Source organism: Chiloscyllium plagiosum, chromosome 19 (genome assembly GCF_004010195.1).
Source record: "Chiloscyllium plagiosum isolate BGI_BamShark_2017 chromosome 19, ASM401019v2, whole genome shotgun sequence".
NCBI lineage: Eukaryota > Metazoa > Chordata > Chondrichthyes > Orectolobiformes > Hemiscylliidae > Chiloscyllium > Chiloscyllium plagiosum.
The window spans coordinates 52,657,882-52,682,179 of record NC_057728.1 but is presented as its reverse complement, the minus strand read 5'-3'; the positions used below and the strand labels follow the sequence as shown (position 1 = coordinate 52,682,179).

Sequence of the window (24,298 nt, the reverse complement as noted above, 5' to 3'; positions counted from 1 at the left end):
AATTCAGAGGACTTTAGGCATGGTCATTGTTGAATCCTTTAATGAACCTGGGCAGTCATTAGAAAGTGTTATTTTGTTGTTTTAAGATCGATGTACCTTTAGGAACTGGATATGCTAGTAAATCAAGGACCAGGCTATAACCACACAGCTAACTGTCATTTGTAGGCTGGCACAAGCAGACTTGGAGGAGGTTACATACGTAATTTTCTGTAACTGCAGGTTGTAGTCTGAGCTGTTCAATAAACCTTTGAGGATTTTCAAATAAACTGAATCCATGCTACTTAATCTGCATTAGTTACAAGTAATATATGACCAGCTTGGTGACAATACATAATGGTGACAGCACCTGACAACAAATGCCCTATGTTCTGTTAAGCCTGAATTGGCCTCATCAGCAATTTTCAGACTGGTGGAAAACAATCCTCCTCTGCAAGTGGTAGCCAACAATAGTATAATAATATAATGTTGGGTTTTGGGGCTCTTGTGATGCAGTGGTATTGTCCCTACCTCTGGGAGAGATTCAAATCCCACCTGCTTTGGACAGGTGTCATAACGTGCCTGAACTAGTTGATTTTTTAAAAAAATAATCACGTAGAAACATCTAAATCCTGCTATCATTGTGGTGAAACTTAATCGTTTTATTAGAGAAGATGGTGAAACATTTTCCTTCGAAGAGGTTAGAATTAATTAATCAGAGATTTCCCTATGCAGTTGTACAATGATATATGTTTGGGGTGGGATAGGCCTCTTCCCACTGGGTCGAATCTTGCATTCCTGGAGACTGGAGGCCAGCAGCTGTATGGTTCTTGCTCCCTGGTGGGCCAAGGGCACACACTGCAGGGAGGATGAGCAAGCTGCCCACACCACCATTTACGAAGTTTAATTACCCTTAACAAGTCTTTCTGTTGCTGAAGTAAACAATTTTTTATCCACTAACCACATCAAAGACAATTAGTTCTTTAGTAGCGTGCTTAAACTGTCAATCACAATGTGAACTCAGCATCGCTGATAGATAAATAGTTTTTGAACTTCTATAACTCAATTCATCTCAGCTTCAGCCATGGAAATGTCAATAATGAAATCTTTTGAAACTGTAGGAACAAATGGAAATACTTTCTGTAAGCCTCAGTAGATTGCCTGTCAATTAGTGCAGTTTCTTTTTACTTTAACTGGCAGCTGCAACTGGTTTTGACATATTTAAAGAGCAAGAGATATACCCCTGTATTGGCTGTGGTAATATAGAGAGACTTGGTCACTTAGTGATTGTAATGAGGACCATCGAATTTAAGTTCTTTGATTGGGGCAGTTAATCTGGTCCAATCAGGGAGCCCTGGCTGACAGATTAAAAAGAGGAATGTTGCCCATCCCTCTTCTGCAGTTTGTCAGAGCCCGGGTATCCCTGGAGAAGGAACACGCGGTGTCCACCAACACCCTTGAGATTTTCGGGGAAAGGTGGACACCACAGGGAGTGGAGTGTATTATTTCCCCCTCCAACTCTATTTTGATTTAATCGCTGCCTCCCCTTCACTGTTTGATCACACAGCATTGCCCTTTTGTGAAGGGCACTGCTTGTCACTGACCACTCAGGTGTTTTCCTTTCTTCCTGGTGGTGGAAACTGAATAAAGATTCGTGCACCTTGTGTCTCTCACTGTGTCTCACACCTGCACACACACACCATGGGTGCTGGGGGAAAAAAAAGAACAGGAGTGTCAGATGTCCTGGTTATTGAGGAAAAAAAAAGGGAATGTTGCCCATCCCTCTTCCGCTTGTCTGCCCCTCTTCTGCAGTTTGTCAGAGCCCGGGTATCCCTGGAGAAGGAGCACGCAGTGTCCACCAACACCCTTGAGATTTTCAGGGAAAGGTGGGCACCGCAGGGAGTGGAGTGTATTATTTCCCCCTCCAACTCTATTTTGATTTAATCCCTGCCCTCCCTTTCACTGTTTGACCACACAACATTGCCCTTTGAGGTGAAGGGCACTGCTTGTCACTGACCACTCAGGTGTTTCCTTTCTCCCTGGTGGTGGAATATAAATAAAGATTACACACTTTTTTTCAGATTAGATTCCCTAGAGTGTGGAAACAGGCCCTTTGGCCCAACAAGTCCACACCAGCCCTCCGAAGAGTAACCCACCCAGTCCCATTTCCCTCTGACTAATGCACCTAACACTATGGGCAATCTAGCATGGCCAATTCACCTGACCTGAATGAGGAAATCCACAGAGACACAGGGCAAATGTGCAAACTCCACACAGACACTTGCCCGAGGTCAGAATCAAACCTGGGACCCTGGTGCTGTGAGGCAGCAGTGCTAACCACTGAGCCACCATGCCACCTGTTGTTTTTCATTGTGAAAAAATGGCCTGACCGCTGTCAGGCGGTAGTGTGGGGGGAGGGGGAAGAAAAAAAAGAACAGGAGTGTCAGAAGAACAAAAAATGGGAAAATAAAATAAAAAGGGGAATGTCAGAGATATTGGCACTCTGATAGCCGACTCTGAATAGGCGGTAATAAAGTTAAGGACTGTTTATGTGTAAATAAAGGGTGACTTGGTGACAGGATTCTGGCCTCTGTAGAGTTATTTTAGTCTCCTCACCAAATGTAAGAGCATTTCAGGATATGTAAAAAAAATGGAAAATGAAACAAAAAATAAGCTGGTGATTCCCATTCCAATTTTATCCTGATTTAGCCCATCTCCCTCACCTTAAACAGTCTGCATTGCCCTTAACAGGCTTGGCACATAAATTAACCATTTGGAAAACTCATGTGATTTACTGGTGATGGTTAATAGATTTTTTAAACATCTCAGGTCATTTGGTGATTGGACAAAATCAATTAGTTTTGCATAGGAGCGCTACTCGATACAAGAAGAGGAGAGCAGGAGATTTAAGAAACTACAGGTCATGACATTCAATGGATCTTACCCATCCCTGAAGAGCATTTAAACCTCCTCCATTAATTCCTGATTCTAACACTGCGGGAGCTAAGGTCCTTGGTATAACAACAATAATGTCTCAGCAAACTCAGCATTAATTCCAAATGGCCTCGATGACTTTAGGTTTCCTGTTTGTGTGATTCTACCTGAAATGGTGCAGCCCTACCATTTTCACAAATCTCCAGCATCAGCCGTGCAAAAAGCCCCAAATACCAGAGAATCTCTCTGAACTTTTGATCTCTTTCTTTATTTCTGCCGTTTTTTTTTATTGATGTGGAGATGCTGGTGTTGGACTGGGATGGACAAAGTTAAAAATCACACAACACCAGGTTATAGTCCAGCGGGTTTATTTGGAAGCACTAGCTTTCTGAGCACTGCTCCTACATCAGGTAGCTGATTTATTAATTCTGGGTTTTGTAACCAAGATGGTGCTAGACAATGTTAACTTTGTGCACTTTTCATTGTACTCCTGTATTCCTAAACTTGAGTACATGTGATAATAAAACGGAATTCTAATTCTAAACTCAGGTCCTAGCTGTTATTTCTGTAAGTCTCAAGGGAGAGATATTTTGGTGCCATTTGTATCAGGCAAACTCATCCAGTAAGGTGCCTGTCAACCTTTGTGCTGTGTGCTCAGCAATGTACGGAGCTTGGACTGTGGGAATAAACACACAAGCTGGCCTTAGAACGGAAAAGGACATCCTTCAGCTTTGTTTGTTTACTAAACCAGAGGGGAAAAGGCAAAAAGATAAAGAGTTCAGTTTCAGACTAAAAGTAGCACAAGTCAAATATACATATTATCTGGAAGGAACTATGAGCAGAGAATCCAGGCTGATAATTACAATACGGTACTGTGGCAGTGTTGCTGTGTTCAAGGTGCTTGTTAAACTGAGCCTCTGTCTAGCTTATCAGATGGATGCTAAGGATCCCATAGCACTATTTTGTGAAAGAGTCTCCATCAGTGTTTATCCCATAATTTATCCATATAAGACCCTGAGGGGTCTTTTTTCAAAAATTCATTAATGGGATGAGGGCATCACTGAGGTCAGCATTTATTGCCTAGAGGGCAGTTAAGAGTCAACCGCATTGCTGAGAGTCTGGAGTCACATGTAAGCCAGACCAGGTAGGGATGACAGCTCTCTTTCCCTAAAGGACATTATTGAACCAAATGGGTTTTTCTGACAATTGACTCATGGTCATCATCAGACTCTTAATCCTGGATGTTTATTGAATTCAAATTCTACCATCTGCTGTGGCAGGAATTGAACACAGTCCCCAGGACATCACCTGGGTTTCTGGATTAACAGTCCAGCTATAGTGCCACTAGACAATTGCCTCCCCCTTGACAGACTGGATATGGAAAGGATGTTTCCAGTTGTGGAGAGTCTAGAACTCGAGGTCACTATTTGAACACAAGGGGGTCATTCATTTAAGATAGCGATGAGGCAAAACATAATCCTTCAGAGGGTTGTGAGTCCTTGGAACTCTCTTCCTCCAAAAGAAATGGAAGCCGAGTATTTGGAATTTTAAGGCACCGTTAGATAGATTCTTGGTAAACAAGGGATTGAAGAGTTATCGGGGCATGTGGAGATGTGGAGTTGAGGGTGCAGCCAGATGGGTCATGAGTTTTATATAGTGTCCCAGCAGATCAAGTGGCCTATATTGCTCCTAGCTCATCAGTATCAGAGTTAGAGATGTTGGTTTCTTCAAGGTTCAAACAGCATAACTCCAGAGTTGATTGAGAGCAGATGATGTTCATTGTACTTTGAATTTAAGAGCTAATTTCTGATCCCGTTACTGTAGTGTGGTGACTATCACATGCTGGCTCCATGGGAAAAGTCACTGTTTCAAAGCAAGGCACAAACATTTGTCTAAATTGCTCTTGTCCCAGTGAAAAGCTACTTCCAAAGGATGCTTATGGTGCAGTGGTAGTATCCATACCTCTGGCCTAGGATATCTAGGTTCCGTTGCAAAGGTGTGTAATAACATATCTAAATGAGTTGATTAAGAAACTATAAAATGACTAACTTCTACCCTAGTGGGGTGTTGGTTTCTGCACAGGAAACAGGTCCACAAAGGAAAGGTGGAAACAAATGTTTAAGCTAAACTATTGATTTACAGTAAAATGCTTTTAAATCTCTGAAATTATTTTGCTGCCTTATTCTGCATATGGATTTTTAAAATACATTTGTGGGATATGGATGTCACTGGCTAGCTAGCATTTATTGCCTGTCCCTCGTTGCCCCTTGAGAAGGTGGCTGTGGGCTGCTTCTTGAACCACTGCAGTGCACTTGCTGTGAGTTGACCCACAATACCATTAGGGAGAGAATTTGAGGATTTTGACCCAATAACAGTGAAGGAATGGCAAAACATTTCCAAGTCAGGATGGTGAGTAGTTTGGAGGGGAACTTGAAGGTGGTGGTGTTCCCATATATCTGCTCCCCTTGTCCTTCTAAATGGAAGTGGTTGTGGGTTTGGAAGGTGCTGTCTGAGGACCTTTGACAAATCTCTGCAGTGCATCTTGTAGATAGTACACACTGCTGCTACTGAGCGTCATTGGTGGAGGGATGCTTTTGGGTGTAGTACCAATTAAGCGGGTTGCTTTGTTCTGGATGGTGTCAAGCTTCTTGAGTGTTGTTGAGATATTGGTATATGAAACGATACATATGTATGTATCCCTCAAGCACTGTCAGTAAAAAGAAGCTGCTTAATCATCATCACATTCCTCCTTGTGAGATCTTTCTGTGCATGTTTCCTACATGACAATGATGATTATGCTCCTAAAGAGCTTCCTTAGCCATAGAACACACTGGGATACGCTGTGGTTGTGAAAGGCACTACATATTTTTTTCAAGGCTTTCTCTGATTCAGTGAATGAGTGCTACCAGAGTGTGATTGGTATATGTCAAGAGTGTGGTGCTGGAAAAGCAAAGCAGGCCAGGCAGTATCTGAGGAGTAGGAGAATCGACGTTTCAGGTATCAGCCCTTCATCAGGAATTGGCATATGCAGGTTTATTAACAAAGCAATTTCGGATGTGCAACTTCCAGTATCCCAATTTCAGAATCAATCCTCCTTCCCGTAACTTTAATGAAGGCAAAGATCTCTTAACTGATGGATTTGGCCAAACATCCTTCTGATAATATTTTCCAATGCTTGATCTTACATTCATGCAATGATTTTATAAAGGTAAAAAAAAAACCCCACAATATATGATACAAGGATTTACATAGACAATGGAGCAACTTAAAAAGATGAAAAATGCTCTATTACCGTGAAAGAATGGAAAATGACAAATGAATAAAGAATAATCCTGGAGCATCACACAGATGCTCAAATTCCAACAGCAGTCTCTACCTCCCACAGTTTATCAGGTCCATCAAATCACCAGTGAAAGCAAGGTCATCAGGTTAGAAAGGAAATGCAATGATAGCATCTATACAGCTGTACATAGGCTACACCATCCTGTGTTGACTGATCACAGACTGACTCCAAAGCCACTTTTCAGCTAAGTGCCAAAACCTGGGACAGTTTGTGCTAATGGAAAGGTCAGTGGTTAAAAACAGCAATTTTGGTGAAGCCAGGTTGTTTTGCTTTTGAGAGGTGTTGACACTGTTCATTCTTTTAACCATTTGAGCAGCAGAGTAGACAGATATGAGCATGTAAAATGGATAGTCAGTTACATTTTCCTCTTCCAACGTCTCCCCATCAACTCCACCTCGTCACCCCTTCACCCCACCCCATCACGTGGACTGAGGCTGGTGGTAGTGTTAGTGTCACGGGAATTGTAATCTAGAGGCCTGAACTGATATTCTGCTAACATGGGTCATCTCTTCAGAGGATGAGTAATATTGAACTCAGAAAGTGAATGATTTTTTTCCTCTTGACAGATTTTGCCAGACCCACTGAGTTTCTCCAGTAGTGTTTTTATTTTTTATGTTCAGATTTACAGAAGTACAATCATTAATGAGTAGGAAAAGTGTGGTGCCAAAAATGGCATTATCCAGTTAGTCTATTGTTTTAGGGGATAAACATAGACCCAGACTGTGAGGTTTCCCTTCACCTTCTAGAAAGTGGTGCTGTGGGATCTTTCTTATCCACTGAGAGGGTAGACAGGGGTTAGGTTTAACAGACAGGGACACTGCAGCATTCCCTCAGTATCGTACTGCACATATCAGCCTGGATTCTCTGCTCATAGAACACAGAACATAGAAGATAGAACATTACAGCACAGTAGAGGCCCTTCAACCCCCATTGTTGCGCCGACTTGTGAATCCAATCTGAAGCCTATCTAACCTACACTATTCCATTAGCATCCATATGTTTATCCAATGACCATTTAAAAGTTCTTAAAGTTGGCGAGTCTACTACTTTTGCAGGCAGAGCATTCCATGCTTTTATTACTCTCTGAATAAAAAACATACCTCTCACATCTGTCCTATATCAATTTAAAGCTATGTCCCTTCGTGCTAGCCTTCATCATCGAAGGAAAGAGGCTCTCACTATCCACCCTGTCTAATCATCTTTTGTGTCTCTATTAAAGTCACCTCTCAATTATCTTCTCTCTAACAAGCTTTCAGATCATTTATGTATTTGACTTAACCTACTTTTAGCTTTCAACTTTCATTGTTTTCCTGCCTAGTTTAATAATTGTACAAAGCTAAAGGAAATCCTTTCCTAAAGGCAGATTACATGTCTATTCCCAGAGTCTGGTCACAGTGCATAGTCTAAGCACACAGCATGAAACTATAGTTGTAAAGGAATTGTGAAAACCCAATCTGGCTCAGGGAAAAAGATCTGTTCAGTCCTGCTTTTGTCTAAATGTGACTCCATGCATACTGTCGGTTAAATAATTAAGGAACAGTTTTAAAGAGTCAGTGCAGACACACTGGGTCAAATTACCCCTTTCTAAGTTGATAGTATCTGGTGAACCATACCATACCTTGTGTTGTTTCACAGTCGTAATGTTTTTGAGTGGTTCTATCAGATGGTGAGGTTCAGTGCTGTAAGATTCCTATTCCTAGCCTGCTTTGGTAATAATTAAGCAATAATAAATCACAGGGCAGACCTGTAATGGGAGACCTTTTCTGCACCAGTGATTCTTTTGGCATAAACTGTGGCCAGTACAAAAATGCCCAGCCTAGCTACAAGTCCCATGATCTGTACATATCACTGAGTATGTTCCAGAATAGAAACAAGTCATGAGATCAAAAACTCCCAAGAGATTGGAATACTAGATAGGGAAGCCTTGCTGTAATTATGCAATTGTATTGCACCTTGGTGAGACCATGCTTGGAGTACTACATAAAGATTTAGATTCTTTAGCCAAAAAAGGATATACACACCACAGAATGAATGCAAGAAAGGTCAGAGTTTTGCTGCTGGGTTAGGTTCTTGGAGTCTGGTGAACCCAGCCTTTCAAAATGGCCACTTTGACTGGATTTTCAGTCAGCAGCAGATGGGAGGACTGAGGAGACTGTGGGGTAAAGGATATTGGTCTTGATTATAAAATTAGGCCAGGCAACCCTGGAAGAATTGAGGAGGATGCCAAGTGTGAAGCCGCTGGGCAGAAGTTCTACCTCAGGGATCTGGCACTGTGTCCGAACTTCACAGATGAAGAAGAAAGCATGGAAGATTCAATTAACCATCACTTCACATGCTTCTGAAGCCTTATCCATGCCAACCATGACCCTACCATCCGTGGCTCCTCATAAACTCCATGTCAACCCATTTTTCCCTGAGCAAGACCCCTGGCCCTTCTGCCCCCCATGCTATCACCCACATCCCTATGGCTCTTTATAGCCCTAAGGCCAACATCGTGCCAACTCAACTGATCAATGCCCTATCCTTTGTCCACATATATACCACACCAACGCACTGAATATTTACTATGAATTGACCTCTGGACCTGTGCAGAGATGAGATATATTAAAGTTCTATAAATAAACTTCTAAATGTCTGTTACAGGCTTCACTGTATTAAAAATATAAGCTCATTTACTACAGTTGTATTACTTCAAGCAATCAAGCCTTGTAAGAAGACTACTACCTTCTCAAGGGACAGTTATTGGTGTGCAAGAAATGTGGAAGCCTACATCCCTCGGACATGTAATTAGGAAGTGTTGGACTGATAACCATTGAAATCTCGAAGATTTAGTGATCTTTTGATGTGTACTTAACTGCTCAGGCCTACATGTGATTCCAGATCCACTGTAATGTGGTTAACTCTTAACTGCACGCTGGAATGGCCTAGCAGGCTACTGAGTTCAAGATTAGTTAGGGATGGGCATCAAATACTGACCCAACTAGTGAATCTGACATCGTGTGAATGAATAAAGAAGTTCCTGAGGGAATTTGGTAGAGTCAGTACTGACAGGATGTTACCTCTTGTGAGGGAGTCAAGAGGGTACAGTTTAAGAACAAGAGGACTCTCTTTTAAGGGAAAGGTAAGGTGAAACATTTTCTCTCAGAAGTCATTTGTGTGAAATACCATTTACCAGAAAAGATTGGAGGCTGATTCATTTAATTTATTGAAGGCAAAGTTGGATAGACATTTTTAAGGACAGGGAAATCAAGGATTATGAGGAGGGGATGGCAGATGGAAAAGAACCACAGCCAGATCAACCATGCTGTCATCATATAGCAGGATGGGATCGAAGGGCTGAAAGGCCTACTCCTACTCCTAAGTCCCTGTTCGTATTTAATTCAAACACACAATCCCATATAACATTCATTGGAATTCATAGTCCCACATCAAAGAATCTATAAACTCTAGTAACTGTAAGTTAAACAGAGGAATGTCAGCTACTCTGCCCTGATAATGAATGGTTGTGAAATCAGTGCTGAGAAATAGAAATCATCAGGTTTTTGTCAACAGAATGAAATAGCGAACAATTGCTTTTTTCAAAACTGAGGGCAGGACAATGAAAGTTAAGTGCAACCCAATGCAAGAAGACAAGTTAATAATTGTTAACAGGAAATGTGCCTGGCATTGACTGTTTAAAAGCTAGAAGCTCAGTGCAAACACAAACTCTGGAATCACTTAACAGGCAGCCCAACACTGAGCTAATGGGGCCAAAGAACTCAATGGAGGGAAAATCCCCATACATTATTTAGACTAGTGCACATGAAATATTGAATTTGGCTTTTATTTCTGGTGCAGATCCCACTCTTGATACGTAATTTAGACTAGTGTGACTGAAGGATAGCTGCATTGTGTTATGACTCACTGGTAGGATGCTGTAAATTGAACCCTACTATTCCCAGAGTTGTACTAAATGTTGAAGTTTTTATTTTAAGATACACATACTACCCCTATTTACCTGACTTTCAGACCAAAGTTGATAGAAAGCAAAGACCAGGTTTCTGTGCTAAACAAGAATTATAATATATTGTAAGTATAGGTATAGGTAAACAGATATAAACCATTGATAGAAATACTACTAATTAAACTTCTAATCTCCTTTTGCATTCCCCCTTACACATACAGACAAACACATAGGGAAAATAGATTACTGGCAGAGATAGAAAATAGGAAAGTGCTCTTTGCTTCCTGTATTCTGAGTTTGAGATGATTTTTCTTTGGCAGCCAGGCCCATGTTGTTCAGATGTCTTTCTCTGGAAGCTTCCACTAGTTTGTAAGAAGTACAGAGTAGTTGATTCACTTGGAAAATGTCTCTGATTTATTAATTCAAAAGTCACAGCTCATAGCAATTGCTACAGGTGAGGTAATTGATTTTTTACCAGTTTAAACAGGAGATTTTACTGCAGAGAACAGGCAGCTTCTGGTCTAGGAGAAGATCTGTGCACTTCTCCTTCTGTCTCTCTCAGTGCCTCTATAACTTGTTTCCAGCTCCAAGCCACCAAAGAGCCAATCACACAGTTGTTGGCAAGTGAAAGATTTCCATTATTAATAACTGGTCACTATTCCATAGACCAATCAACTTCTTGTCACCAGCCAGCTCCATCTGAATACAGCACGCCTCAGCTCCTCTTCATCTGCAATTCAAATTTTAATGACTACTTATTTAAATAATTATTTACACCATGCTTGCAATGTCTGTCAAAATGCTTTTCGAAACAGGTAGCACCTTTACAAACCATGCGTTTTGAAAACAGTTCTTGATAATTTCAGTCCACAGTTCTTTTTATACATAAAATAAAAGGATGTGGTTCTTACAATTGTCAGAGCTGCATTTTCTTTATTCAGGTATAAATCCAAGGCCTTATCTGCCCTTTAGGTGTGGGTTAAATATTCCACTTGGAGAAAAACCATCCATCCCTGATGTATTTACGAATATTATTATAATCAAAACTCAAAAGGAGCTCCTTCATTCAGTAAATGATTACACTAAGGCATCGACAGTACCAAATATCTGGAATATATAGTTGATCCAATGATGATAGGTTGTGCGGGCTAGACTTGCTGGAGAAAGAGGTGATTTGATAGAAATATATTTGAAGGGTCTTGATAGACATAGAATGAATGTTTCCTGTTGTAGGTGAAATTGTATTCTGCTTGAGCGCTATTTTTCTGTTGTAGTTCTTTGTGTTTCCTGGAGATGATTTTAGTCAGGTCCAGATGACCTATATCAGGGTGAATCTTGGTGTATTTGAGTTTTTCTATATGAAGAATTGTGAAGTAAGTAGTTTCTTCTGGAAATCAGGGTGACGTTTCTAGATTAGATCAGATTCCCTACAGTATGGAAATAGGCCCTTCAGCCCAACAAGCCCACACTGACCCTCCAAAGAGTAACCCACCCAGACCCATTCCCCTACCCTATATTTACCCCAACTAGTGCACCTATGGGCAATTTAGCATGTCCAATTCACCTGACCTGCACATGTTTGGATTGTGGGAGGAAATCTGAGCACCCGGAGGAAACCCATGCAGACACGGGGAGAATGTGCAAACTCCACATGTTAGGATCTTTTACTCTTGAGGTTCGTACACACTTGATGCAACTGCAACACACCAACTTCTGTGAACAAACAACCAAACAGTACAATACAGGCTTTCTGGAGGAACCTTTAACACACACCTCGCAGAGCTTACAGGGTCATGGCAAAAGCTCCCTCTGAACAGAGGAAACTTTTAAAGATTATTAAAGTTAGGACAAGCTCGGTGACCCCCTTTGACCTCTCTTGCAGCCGTGCAAGGTTGAATCAAAGTGAGGCTCTGGACAAAGAAAGCACTTCCCCTTTATACAGGTCAGTTGCAATGCTTACAGATGCTCTGGCCACTACCCCTTAGTCACATGCCCAGTTACTCACAGTCACATGTTACCCCAGGTATAAGGACAGGATGAGATCAGCCTTGGAGATAATGCAAACGTTAATGCCCTAATCCTGAGGAATCGTTATGCAGACGATTTCCTGACTCCGCGCTTTCCCAACACAACACAGGTGCGGCACACCTCTGGCCAGAAAGCATTTCTGATTGGGAGAGATTGAATTGATAGTTTAACTTGACAATGGCAGGGAGTAACGTTTAAATGAAGTGTTAATTACAGTGGATAGTCATCCGCATTCTTTCATGGCTTTCGTCCCGCCCAAAGACAGTGCAGTTTAACCCTTTACTATTACATTAATGTCCAGAGAGATAGTCCCATTTAATATTACTGTACACACAGACAGTTGTCCAAGGCAGGAATCAAACCTGGGTCCCTAGCACTGTGAGGCAGCAGTGCTAACCACTGTACCACCATGCTGTCCAATCTCATAAGGACTTTTCTCAAACCGTTTAAAAATAAGGTGTCGCCCACAGGTATTTTTTTTATTTCTCATAAGGTTCGTGATACTGTGGTACTCTTGTTGGTAGAAGCAGAGCCCTTGAGTATTTCTAATCTGGGGTAGATAGACTGGTGAGAAACAAGAGGGTGAAAGATTATCGGGAGAGGGAGGGTAAGCAAAGTGTGGAGTAATCAGCCATGGTCTTATTCAATGGTGGAGCATGTTCAAATGGGCTTCTCCAGCTCCTAATATGCATATTCATATGTGTAAAGATCCTGCTGCCACAGGGAGTAGTTAAGGCAAATTAACACATTAATACGTTTAAAGGAAAGCTGGATAAGTACAAAATCCAGAACAGAATAGAAAATTGGCTGAAATGAAGCAAGGAGGGAGCAAACATAAACACCAGCATTGAGCCTGTGTCAATGTGATATGTTTAATGTAGACAGATCTTAGATCCAAACACCAATAAAATAGAGATGCAGATGGAATCACATCCCCATCTCACTACAAATAGAATCATGTCCCCATCTTAGTACAAATTAAATCACGTTCATATCTCACCTCCTTTTGTTTCTACAAAACTGATCATTTTAAACAGATAGCTCCCTTTCTCAGAAGGGGTTTGTTAGCTCAGTAGGCTGGATGGCTAGTTTGCAATACAGAATGATGATAATAGTACAGGTTCAATTCCTACACCAGCTGAGCTTACCGTGAAGCATTCTACTTTTTGTTTTAGATTAGATTACTTTACAGTGTGGAAACAGGCCCTTCGGCCCAACAAGTCCACACCGCCCCGCCGAAGCACAATCCACCCATACCCCTACATTTACCCCTTACCTAACACTATGGACAATTTAGCATGGCCAATTCACCTGACCTGCACATCTTTGGACTGTGGGAGGAAACCGGAGCACCTGGAGGAAACCCACGCAGACACTGGGAGAATGTGCAAACTCCACACAGTCAGTCGCCTGAGACTGGAATTGAACCCGGGTCTCTGGCACTGTGAGGCAGCAGTGCTAACCACTGTGCCACCGTGCCGCCCACTTCTTGACCTCTCTTTCACCTGAGGTGTAGTGACCTTCACGTCAACCATCACTAGCTGTCTGTTATTTACTGATGTGTTTCCTATGTCACTACAATGTCCACACTTCGAAAGTTTTTCATTGGTTGCAAAGCTCTTTGAGATTATGTGTGATGCTGTGTACGTGCAAGTCTCCCTTTCCTCCTTCACATCTGAAAAATGACAGACTGACTGAACAGTTCACAACGAGAGGTTTTCAATGAGAGCAGTGTTATCATCTGGTAAGACTGTGGCATCTTATATCTTTACCATTGCAATAGTTGGAATGATTTCAGTGGTTAATTGTGGATCAAGAAGGAATTAGGTGAAGAGTACTCAAAGTGACAAAGCATCATCATGTTGTCAAAATTCATCACCCATGCTGTCTAATCTCTTTTGTAAACTGTTCAGTAAATCTGTCAGTTTTCAGATTTGCGGGAGGAAAGGGAGACTTGCACGTACACAACATCACACTTCACCTCAAAGAGCTTTGCAACCAATGAAGAGCTTTTGAATTGTGGACACTGTAATGGTTTAGGAAACACGTCAGTTAATTTTGTGAACTGCAAATACCCACAGACACCGCTGTGAAGATAATCTGTCTCCTATTGATGTCGGTTGATGATAAATATTGATACAGACTTCTAGGGAAAATTTCCCCCCCACCCCCCCATCCACCGCCCACCCCACCCCAGTTTATCCTCACCTCCCCTAGCCAATGATCATCCATGAAAACAGTATCACAGATTTTAAAGTATTACCATGCAGAAAGTGGCCATTCAGCCCATTGTGTTTGCACTAGCCCTTCAAATCCTTACCTTAGCCAATCTTCTGCTTTTTCTCCATTTCCTTGCACATTGCATTTATCCAGAAAATCATCCAATATCCTTTTGAATGCCTCCATACTCTTTTGAGTAGCCTCAGGATCTTTTATATCCAATTACAGTAGAAGGAATAGTTTGGGGCCTCAGATTCGCAACTTCATGAAAAAAAATGCTCCCTCAACAAGGCTTGGGAGTGTCAGCTGAGTTTGTCTGGAGTGGAGGTTGAACCAACAGGGCAGACAGCTGAGTTCTTCAGCAGTTGAACCAATTTGGAAAAACTCTTTTTGGTTTCAATAATAGCAACAATTTTTCAATATCTATATAGCATCTTCATTCAGTTAAAACACCTCAGGGTATTCTCCCATGCGTGTAAAATGTTTGACTCTGAATTACATATAGAAATAATTACAAAGACGACCAGAAGTCTGGCTTTTGAAAAGAGAAAAGGAAGAGATTTACGGGTGTAATCCCAAAGTTTGGGGCCCAGCTGCTGAAGACATGGTCACCAATGACAGGAAATGTAAAATTGTGCCCACTGGAGACTGCAGAATTTGAGGAGTTCAAGGTCTCAGAGAGGATTGTGGGATGGAGGAGATTACAGAGAAAGGGCACATGGAGGAATTTGAAAACAAGGGTGGGAATTTTTCAATTGAGGCACATGTTGACCTGGAAGCCAGTCAGGTAGGTTAATGGGTGGTTGTGCAAGTTGATTGTAAACCAAACAAATGGCTGTCTGACATGATCTGAAGTGTCCAGTGATGTTAATATTCATATCTATGAAGCTGCACCATGTTGCACATGTCCCAGTTCCCAGCAGCCAGAAGCAGAAACTTTAGGTAGCTTCAAACGTTGTTACAAATATTGTATTTCACTCTCACCGCTGTCCAGCTGGCAAATCACATCAGCAAAAACTTGCTGACTATAGAGTGGGAATTGTACTAATAAATTATTCATGACATTTCCAAGTCTGTCGATTTGTTGATGTACCTGTTTGCAACAGGTGGAGACACGCTAGATCGAGGCATCTGTTGCCTGAAGCTAGCATCTACACTGTAACCTGTTGGCATTGAATCAAATGACGTTAACTTAGAGGGAATCATTTCCAGCTTACATTCTGAGTGCATTGTCAAGTTTGACAGAACCTGCCGAAATTTCATTGGTATTGGGCCAAATTACTGTCAAAGCATTGAAAATGAAAACCATTCCCAGCAAGGGACAAGAGAAAATGCTGTCTAAAAGGTATGATAAAAGTTGGTGCATGCCCTCGATTTTTAACAATGTCTAAGTATATTCAATAACATGAAACTCAGTGTCCATTAAGTCTGATTTAAGATTAGATTAGATTACATTACAGTGTGGAAACAGGCCCTTCGGCCCAACAAGTCCACACCGACCCGCCGAAGCGAACCCACCCATACCCCTACCCCTACATTTACCCCTTACCTAACACTACGGGCAATTTAGCATGGCCAATTCACCTGGCCCTGCACATCTTTGGACTGTGGGAGGAAACCGGAGCACCCGGAGGAAACCCACGCAGACACGGGGAGAACGTGCAAACTCCACACAGTCAGTCGCCTGAGGCGAGAATTGAACCCGGGTCTCTGGCGCTGCGAGGCAACAGTGCTAACCACTGTGCCACCGTGCCGCCCACTAAGACATGATAGAAACAGGTTGTAGAGTTTAAGTGAATGTAGGGTCTCATAGATGTATAGTCCTTCCAGGAAAAGGAGATGGGATAGTTCTTATGTAGGGCAGCACAGTGGCTCAGTGGTTAACACTGCTGCCTCACAGTGCTGGAGACCAAGTTCAGTCCCTATCTTGGGCAACTGTCTGGTTGGAGTTTGCACATTCTTCCTGTGTCTGCATGGGTTTCCTCTAGGTGCTCTGGTTTCCTCCCACAATCCAAATGTGTGCAGGTCAGGTGAATTGGCTATGCTAAATTGCCTGTAATGTTAAGTGTATTGGTCAGGGGTAAATAATGGGTCTGGGTGGGTTACTCTTTGGAGGGTCGGTGTGGAACTATTGGGCCAAATGGCCTGTTTCCATACTGTAGGGAATCTAATCTCCTTAACATAATATATTTATAAGTTATTTTCTTGGTTAGATTTTTGATTTCCTCATTCAGTTAGTCCAGACATATAGAAACCCCACCAGCAGAGCTTCCAGTAGAACCAGCTGAGTTGTCTAGACACCTGGAGGTTGATAATTAGAGAAGCAAAAGATACAGGTTTGCAATGATGGTATTGACATACTACTCACCTACAACGTGTACAGAGGAAACTAAAAGAAAAGGGTAGACTTACAATTATGCAGCACGTTTTCTAACCACTAGACACGTCAAAGCATGTTACAGCCAATGAAGTGTGTTTGACATACATTTGCTGTTGTAATGTTAGTTATCTTCACGTGTTCATGCGCTGTAATTACCACTGGCAAGTTCAGCATTTGTTTGCCTTGAGAAGGTATCTTGAGCTGCCTTTTGAACATGGTGCCTATGTGCTATAGGTTGACCCACAAGGCCATTAGGGAAGGACTTACAGGATTTTGACCCAGTGACTGAAGGAACAGTGACATATTTCCAAGTCAGGATGCCCAGTAGTTCGGAGAGGATTTTGCACGTTCTTTTCATGAAATACCTGTGGAGTTACACCTGCTCTTTTTCATGGTTGGGTCCATGCCAGGATATCCATGAAGAAGCAACACACAGAGTCCACTCGTAAATTCAAAGTATTCTGCAACTGGTAGGCATTGTAGGGCCTGAGATGAATTATCAACCCAAAGTTTTAATTTAAACTGCATTCATGGTGTTTGTGAGTTTGAACTTTGTACAGTGTTCCTTTAAGGTGCTGTTATTATTATATTTGATCTTGTGCAGTCTGGTTAAGTGATGTAATATAGTATGCAGAGAGACTACTGATTCAGACAAAGAACACTTTGGCCCCAGGCCCCAAAACCTCCCTTAGGAAGAGACACCCTCAATTTGATGTGTCTCATGGAAATTCCCTTTGCCCTGATCCAGTCTGCATGGAGAGGTGTCCTGTACAGGTTGTGCTGCATATCCCCACCTCCTCACCTTTGTCAACCATCCGGACAGACTGTGGCACTCCACCCTGCTGTCCAAAGTGGCAGGGGTGGGGTGGGGGTGGGGGTTACTCCTGTAAGTGGCTCTCTGCATGGGAGATCTTCATCACTGGAGATCTAATGTGGAGGGTGTTACACACATCACGCAGTAGTTAACTAGGATGGTTCATGAACTCCCAGGCTTTTTTCACAACCTCAGTGACACTTAGGTTCTATGTGTACGTGGGCTGCGGGAGGCTACAATCTCTATTTCATTATTTGAAGGGACTGCTTCTATATTTTTGCTTGCTCTTCAATGCAGAGAGAGGCGGGCAAGTCAAATGAGTCTGGCCAAGATGGCCATTAGTATGTCCAGGGAGCAATTTTTGGAGGGAATCACTAGACTCAACTGCCTGCTTCTCTTCAATGGTTACATCTGCATCAGGGACACCCTGAAGACGGGACACAATAGGATAATTGGGACTCTCACAACCATTGATCATTGCAGCGTAGAATGCATTATCTCCTCTTACACCCAGTGGCTAATTGAAATTTGGATCATTACATCTGACTATTGTTACAGTGTTCCTGCTGCTCTGTAATTTGGTTAACTTAAATGGTTTGTAAAAGAGCATGAAGAGAGACTGCTGGGATAGTGAGGAAATTAGATGAAAGCAAACCATTTATCAAAAGTAGGAGCTGTGTCCAGTATCACATGCCATTAGCCAGTTTAGTAGAAGTAAGTTTGTCATTTTGGCTACATTACTGCAACAGTGTGGGGGTGCTGAATCACTCAAGACATTCAAGAACCCACCCACCCATCCCCTAACCCCTGGCCCCAGGTAAGTTTTATTTCTGCCAAAATCCTGCTGTTAAATAGACCCCAGGGTCTGGACAGCAAGCTTGCAATAAATACACAGTGCTAAGTTGCTTATGTGGAAATATTAGATATAATGCACATCGTGCTGAATGATAAATATTAGAGAACTGTTTTGGATTAAGAAAAATCTCTTTTCTACTCTTAAATACTTCCAGACAGGGAGATTAATAGTGGTCAGAGCAGCAAGGAATATTAATAAAGCAGGCGAGTGGAGTCAAAATTCCAGTCTGCCAATATCTAACTGAATGGTAAAACAGGCTCAAGGAGCTGAAAGTGAGGACTGTAGATGCTGGAGATCAGAGACAAGATTAGAATGGTGCTGGAAAAGCACAGGAGGTCAGGCAGCATCTGAGGAGCAGGAAAATCATTCCTTGGATCTGCCTGACCTGCTGTGCTTTTCCAGCACCATTCTAATCTTGTCAGGGAGCTGTTACTATATATCAACATGGGGAAGCACAGGCATATCCCTGGATTAATAGTCCGATGAAGCTCAGGCTACTGCTGTGGGGATGTAGGTTCAAGTTCCACCATTATAGCTAGTAGAATGAATGAAATCTAGCACTTAAAATTGATCAAAGTACCAGTGACTGTGGGACTATTGTTGATTGTCATTAAAACCCTCTGACTGTACCAATGCCCTATTCGGGAAGAAATTTGACACTGTTAGCTGGTGTAGCCTCTGTAACGTCAGACCCACAGCAATATGGTTGGCTTTTAACTGCCCTCTATACTGGCTGAGCAAGGCACTCAGTTCAGGGGCATTAGGGATGAGCATGCAGCACCCACATCACCAGGAACAATCAATAAACATTTCTTAAAATTAGGGTGCATCTTGTCAGTCATGTTAATTAAAATATGTGTTCGCTTTATTCTTAATAATGTTTCTTCCATGTTAAGGTGGTTTGCGTTATTCCATCCAGTCCGATCTCATGTTTTGTGTCAAATGTTGACAACGGGGTAGGAAAGGAAAATAACTGAAGTGAGTATAGCACCAGGATTCCAACTCCACATTGGCTTCTTGGGCCTAGTGGGGAGTTAGATTGTGGAAGCTGCTATCTAAGAGGAGTAATAGAGGTGAAAAGTGTGAAAGCAGAAGTGAGATAAACCATTGAGAGATGGAGAGAGAGAGAGGGGAATAAGAAGCAATACTGTTAGGTTTAGAATAAAAGACATGGACGAGGCCTGTGTGAAGCATAAGTACCAGCATATACCATTTGGGCCGAAAGGCCTGTCTGTATGCTGCAGACTCCAAGTAATTTGTGGGAGATTCAGTGAAAGAGTCACATAATTTGTGAAGTGTCTTTCTTTCATGTAACACACTGACAGCACCCCAACCTTTTCTACCCAGGGCGTGGCTCCAACTCCACTGCACATACTCTGGAGCAGACAAATAAAACCCGTGCACCAAAGTGTGAACGCACACATCCGGAGCTGGGTAGGCTGGTCCGTGCTAAAAGACACTCTCTCACAGCCAGTAAGTATTTACCAATCACTGCATTAGGCAAGGTTTAGAGTGACCCTAGGCCTGTTTATGAGTGGTTATGTGAGGATGCAAATCTGTATCTTGTGGATTGTTGTGGGCAAGAATGTGTTTCTACATAAGTGTGCGCGAACGAATGGGTGAGTGCATGTGTTTGTACATGTGTGAGTGAATGTATGTTTGTACAAATCTGTGTGAGTTGAGGGAATTGTATGTGTGTGGTGTGTTCTTGTGTATACATAGGATGACCAAAAAAAAGGAAGAAAATAAACATTGAAGATAAATCGTCAAGTAAGATAAAAATGGACAGTAAAAACTTCTTTAAATATTTAAAAAGGAAGAGAGAAGCCAAAATGAACATAGGCCCCATAAAGGATGAGGCTGGGAAAATAATAATGTGTAAAAAAGGAAATGGTACTAGAATTAAATAAATTCTTTGCGTCAGTCTTCACAATAGAGACATTAATAACATCCCAAACATACTAAACTATGGTTTCCTCCCACAGTCCAAAGATGTGCAGGTTAAGTGAATTGGCCATGGTTATTGTGGGGTTCCAGAGATAAGGTAGAGGAATGGGAATGGGTGTGATGCTGTTTGGAGGGTTGGTATGGACTTAATGAATTGAATGGCCTGCTTCCACACTCTGTACTAATTCTATGATTCTAATGAGGCTGAAGGCTAATAGAAAGAATGTAATAACAAGGCACTTAGAAATGTATATTATAATCAAACAGAGTCAGTGTGTCTTCATGAAGAGGAAATCATGCCTGATAATTTTTTAGAATACTTTGAGGAGGTACAATAGATAAGTAGATGTAACCAATAGATGTAATACATTTGATATCCAAAATGCACTTGATAACGTACTACTAAAGAAGCTACTTAATAAACATTCAAAGTATGGGGACAGTATATTCAATCGATTGAGAATTGGCTAATTAACAGAAAAAAATAATTCAGATAAACACGACCTTTTCAGGATGGCAGCCTGTAATTAGAGGGGTACCAGAGAAATCAGCATTGGGGCCACAATTATTTCTAATGTATAATAATGCCTTGGATGAGGCAAGTAAATGTATTCTTGCCAAGTTTGTGGATGTCAGAAAAATAGGTGGAAGACAAGGGGTGAAGATGGCACAAGAGTCTAAAGAGGGATATAAACAGATTGAGTGAGTGAGTGAAAACTTGGCAACGTACAATACAGTAGGAAAGTGTGCAGCTATGCACTTTGGCAGGAAGAATAAAAGAGTTGAATATTGTTTAAATGGAGAAATATTGCAGAAAGCTGAGTAAGAGATTTTCTTATGAGGAGAGATTGAGCAGATTCATTGGAGTTTACAAGAATGAGAGGAAACCTTATTGAAACATGTAAGATTCTTAGGAGGCTTGACAGGTAGGTGGGGAGGGGTTGTTTCCTGTTGTAAGACAGTCTAGAGCCAGAGGGTATAATCTCAGAGTAGGGGGTTTCCCATTTAAGACAGAGTCAGAAGTCACACAACACCAGGTTATAGTCCAACAGGTTGATTTGAAATCACAAGCTTTCAGAGTGCTGCCCCTTTGTAAGGTGAAGTGGAGGGAAGCACACAGGCACAGAATTTATAAGCAGAGGCACTCTCTTTCTAAAATAAATGGAGTCCATTAATCATGGGTGAATTTAATCTTCATGTAGATTAGGAAAGTCAGATTGATGGAGGTAGCCATGAAAAAGAATTCATAGAGTATATTTGGGACATTCTCCTAGAACTATATATTGTGGATCCTAACAGGGATCAGACTGTTTTGGATCTGGTGATGTGTAATGAGGCAGGTTTAATAAATGATCTAAGAATAAAAGATCCCCTTAAGACAGTGACCTTAACATAGTAGAATTTAACATTCAGTTTTTGAGAGAGAGAGAGACTTGGGTTGGAAGCTTGTGCTAAACTTAAATAAGGGTAATTATAAAGGAATGAGGGCAGAACTGGTTGGAGTGAACTGGGAAAGGGGGTTAGCAGCAAAGATGGTTGAGGACCAACAGCAGACTTTTAAGAAAATAGTTTACGACTCACAATAAAGATATATCCCAGTAAAGAAGAAGGGGACAAGGCAACAATGTTAACCAGGGAAGTGTAGGACAGTATTAATTTGAAAGAGAAAACAGACAAAGTGGGAACAATTAGTCGTAAACCAGAGGATTTGGAAAGTTTTAAAAATCAACAAAAGATGACCATTAAAAAGAAGGGCACTCTAGAGTCACAGATTTACAGCATGGAAATAGACCGTTCGGTCCAACTGGTCCATGCCGACCAGATATCCCAACCCAATCTAGTCCCACCTGCCAGCACCAGGCCCATATCCCTCCAAACCCTTCCTATTCAAATAACCATCCAGATGATTTTTAAATGTTGCAATTGTACCTGCCTCAACCACTTCCTCTGGCAGCTCATTCCATACACGTACCACCCTCTGTGTGAAAAGGTTGCCCCTGAGGTCTCTTTTATATCTTTCCCCTCTCACCCTAAACCTATGCCCTCGAGTTCTGGGCTCTGCCACCCCAGGGAAAAGACTATGTCCATTTATCCTGTTCATGCCCCACATTATTTAAAAACCTCTCAGCCTCTGACGCTCCAGGGAAAACAGCCCCAGCCTATTCAACCTCGTCCTATAGCTCAAATCCTCCAATCTCGGCAACATTCTTGTAAATCTTTTCTGAACCCTTTCAAGTTTCACAATATCCTCCCGATAGGAAGGAGACCAGAATTGCACGCAATATTCCGAAAGTGGCCTAACCAATGTGCTCTACAGCTGCAGCATGACCTCCCAACTTCTGTACTCAGTACTCTGACCAATAAAGGAAAGCATACCAAACGCCTTCTTCCCTATCCTATCTACCTGCGACTCTACTTTCAAGGAGCTATGAGCCTGCACTCCAAGGTCTCTTTGTTCAGCAATACACCCTAGGACCTTACCATTAAGAGTTGTTGAACCTTGAGGATAAACTTGCAAGTAATATCAAGATGGACTGAATGAGCTTCTTTAAGTGTATCAAAGGGAGGAGGCCAAGGAGAACATAGGCTCCTTAGCATATGAGACTGTGGATATAGTGATGGGGGATTCAGGAAATGACAGAAGATTAAATAAATACTTTGCACCAGTCTTTAGAGTAGAACGCACTCATAATAGTCCAAAAATACTAAATAATTAACAGGCAAAAGGAGGAAAGGAACAAACACAACAACTACCACCAGCGATAATGGATTAGAGAAACTCATGGGACTAAAGACTGAGAAGTCCCCTGGACCTGATCCATTGCATCGTATGATATATAAAGAAGTAGCTACAATGATAATGGATGCACCAGTAGTAGCCTTCCAAGAATCTTTAGATTCTGGAAAAATCCCAGAGGATTGGAAAACTACCAATTTTAAACCCTTATTGAAAAGAGAGGGAGACAAAAAAAAACAGGTATTTACAATCCTGTTAGCATCACCTCTGTTGTTAGGAAAATGTTAAGAGTCTCTTTTGAAGGATGTAATAGCAGGTAACTTAGAAATACATAATATGATCACATTCCAGACTTGTGCATTGTAGGTGGCGGACAGGTTTTGAGGGGAGCATGGGTGCCTCAGAATTCTTAGCCTCTGACCTGCTCTTGTAGCTGCAGTATTTATATGGCTGGTGTGGATTAATTTTTAGTCAGTGGTAATCCTTAGGTATTGATTGTGGGAATTCAGCATTGGTAATGCCATTGAAAGTCAAGAGATGATGATTAAATTCTCTCATGTTGGAGATGGTCATTGCCTAGCATTGGTAAGGCACCAATGTTATTTGCTATATATCAACCGAAGACTAGATGTTCTCCGGGTCGTACTGAATATGTATACAGACTGCTTCTGAGATGTCATAAACAGGTATGCCGAATATTGTTTAATCATTGGTAAATATTCCAACTTTGACCTTATGAACGAGGGAACGTCATTGATGAAGATGTTGGGCATAGGACACAATCCTGAAGAACTCCTGCTGAGATGTTCTGAGATTACTGACCTCCAACAACCACAACTCTTTACTCTAGGCATCACTTTGTACTAACTATAACTCCAACCAGCGGAGAGTTTGCCCCTTTTTACTCTTTCATGGCTTGTAAGCATTACTGACTAGGCCAGTAGTTATTGCAAATCCCTAATTATGCAGAAGGTAGGTGAGAGTCAAGCATGCTGCTGTGGGTCTAGAGTCACAGTAGGCCAGATCAGGTGAGGAGAAAGTGAGGTCTGCAGATGCTGGAGATCAGAGCTGAAAATGTGTTGCTGGAAAAGCGCAGCAGGTCAGGCAGCATCCAGGGAAC

General features: G+C 41.8%; 1 protein-coding gene across 7 annotated transcripts in view; it reads left to right on the top strand.

Annotated features, from left to right (window-relative positions):
• kitlga (kit ligand a) overlaps window positions 1-24,298 on the top strand; it is a 170,358-nt gene that overhangs the window by 100,949 nt on the left and 45,111 nt on the right. For 6 of the 7 annotated variants that reach the window (XM_043709895.1, XM_043709896.1, XM_043709897.1 and 3 more), the window contains exon 6: window positions 19,842-19,967. The exons of the other annotated variant lie outside the window; for it this stretch is intronic. In XM_043709895.1, the coding sequence (XP_043565830.1) occupies window positions 19,842-19,967 (126 nt within the window). The remainder of the gene's footprint in view (window positions 1-19,841; window positions 19,968-24,298) is intronic. 7 annotated transcript variants of the gene reach the window in all.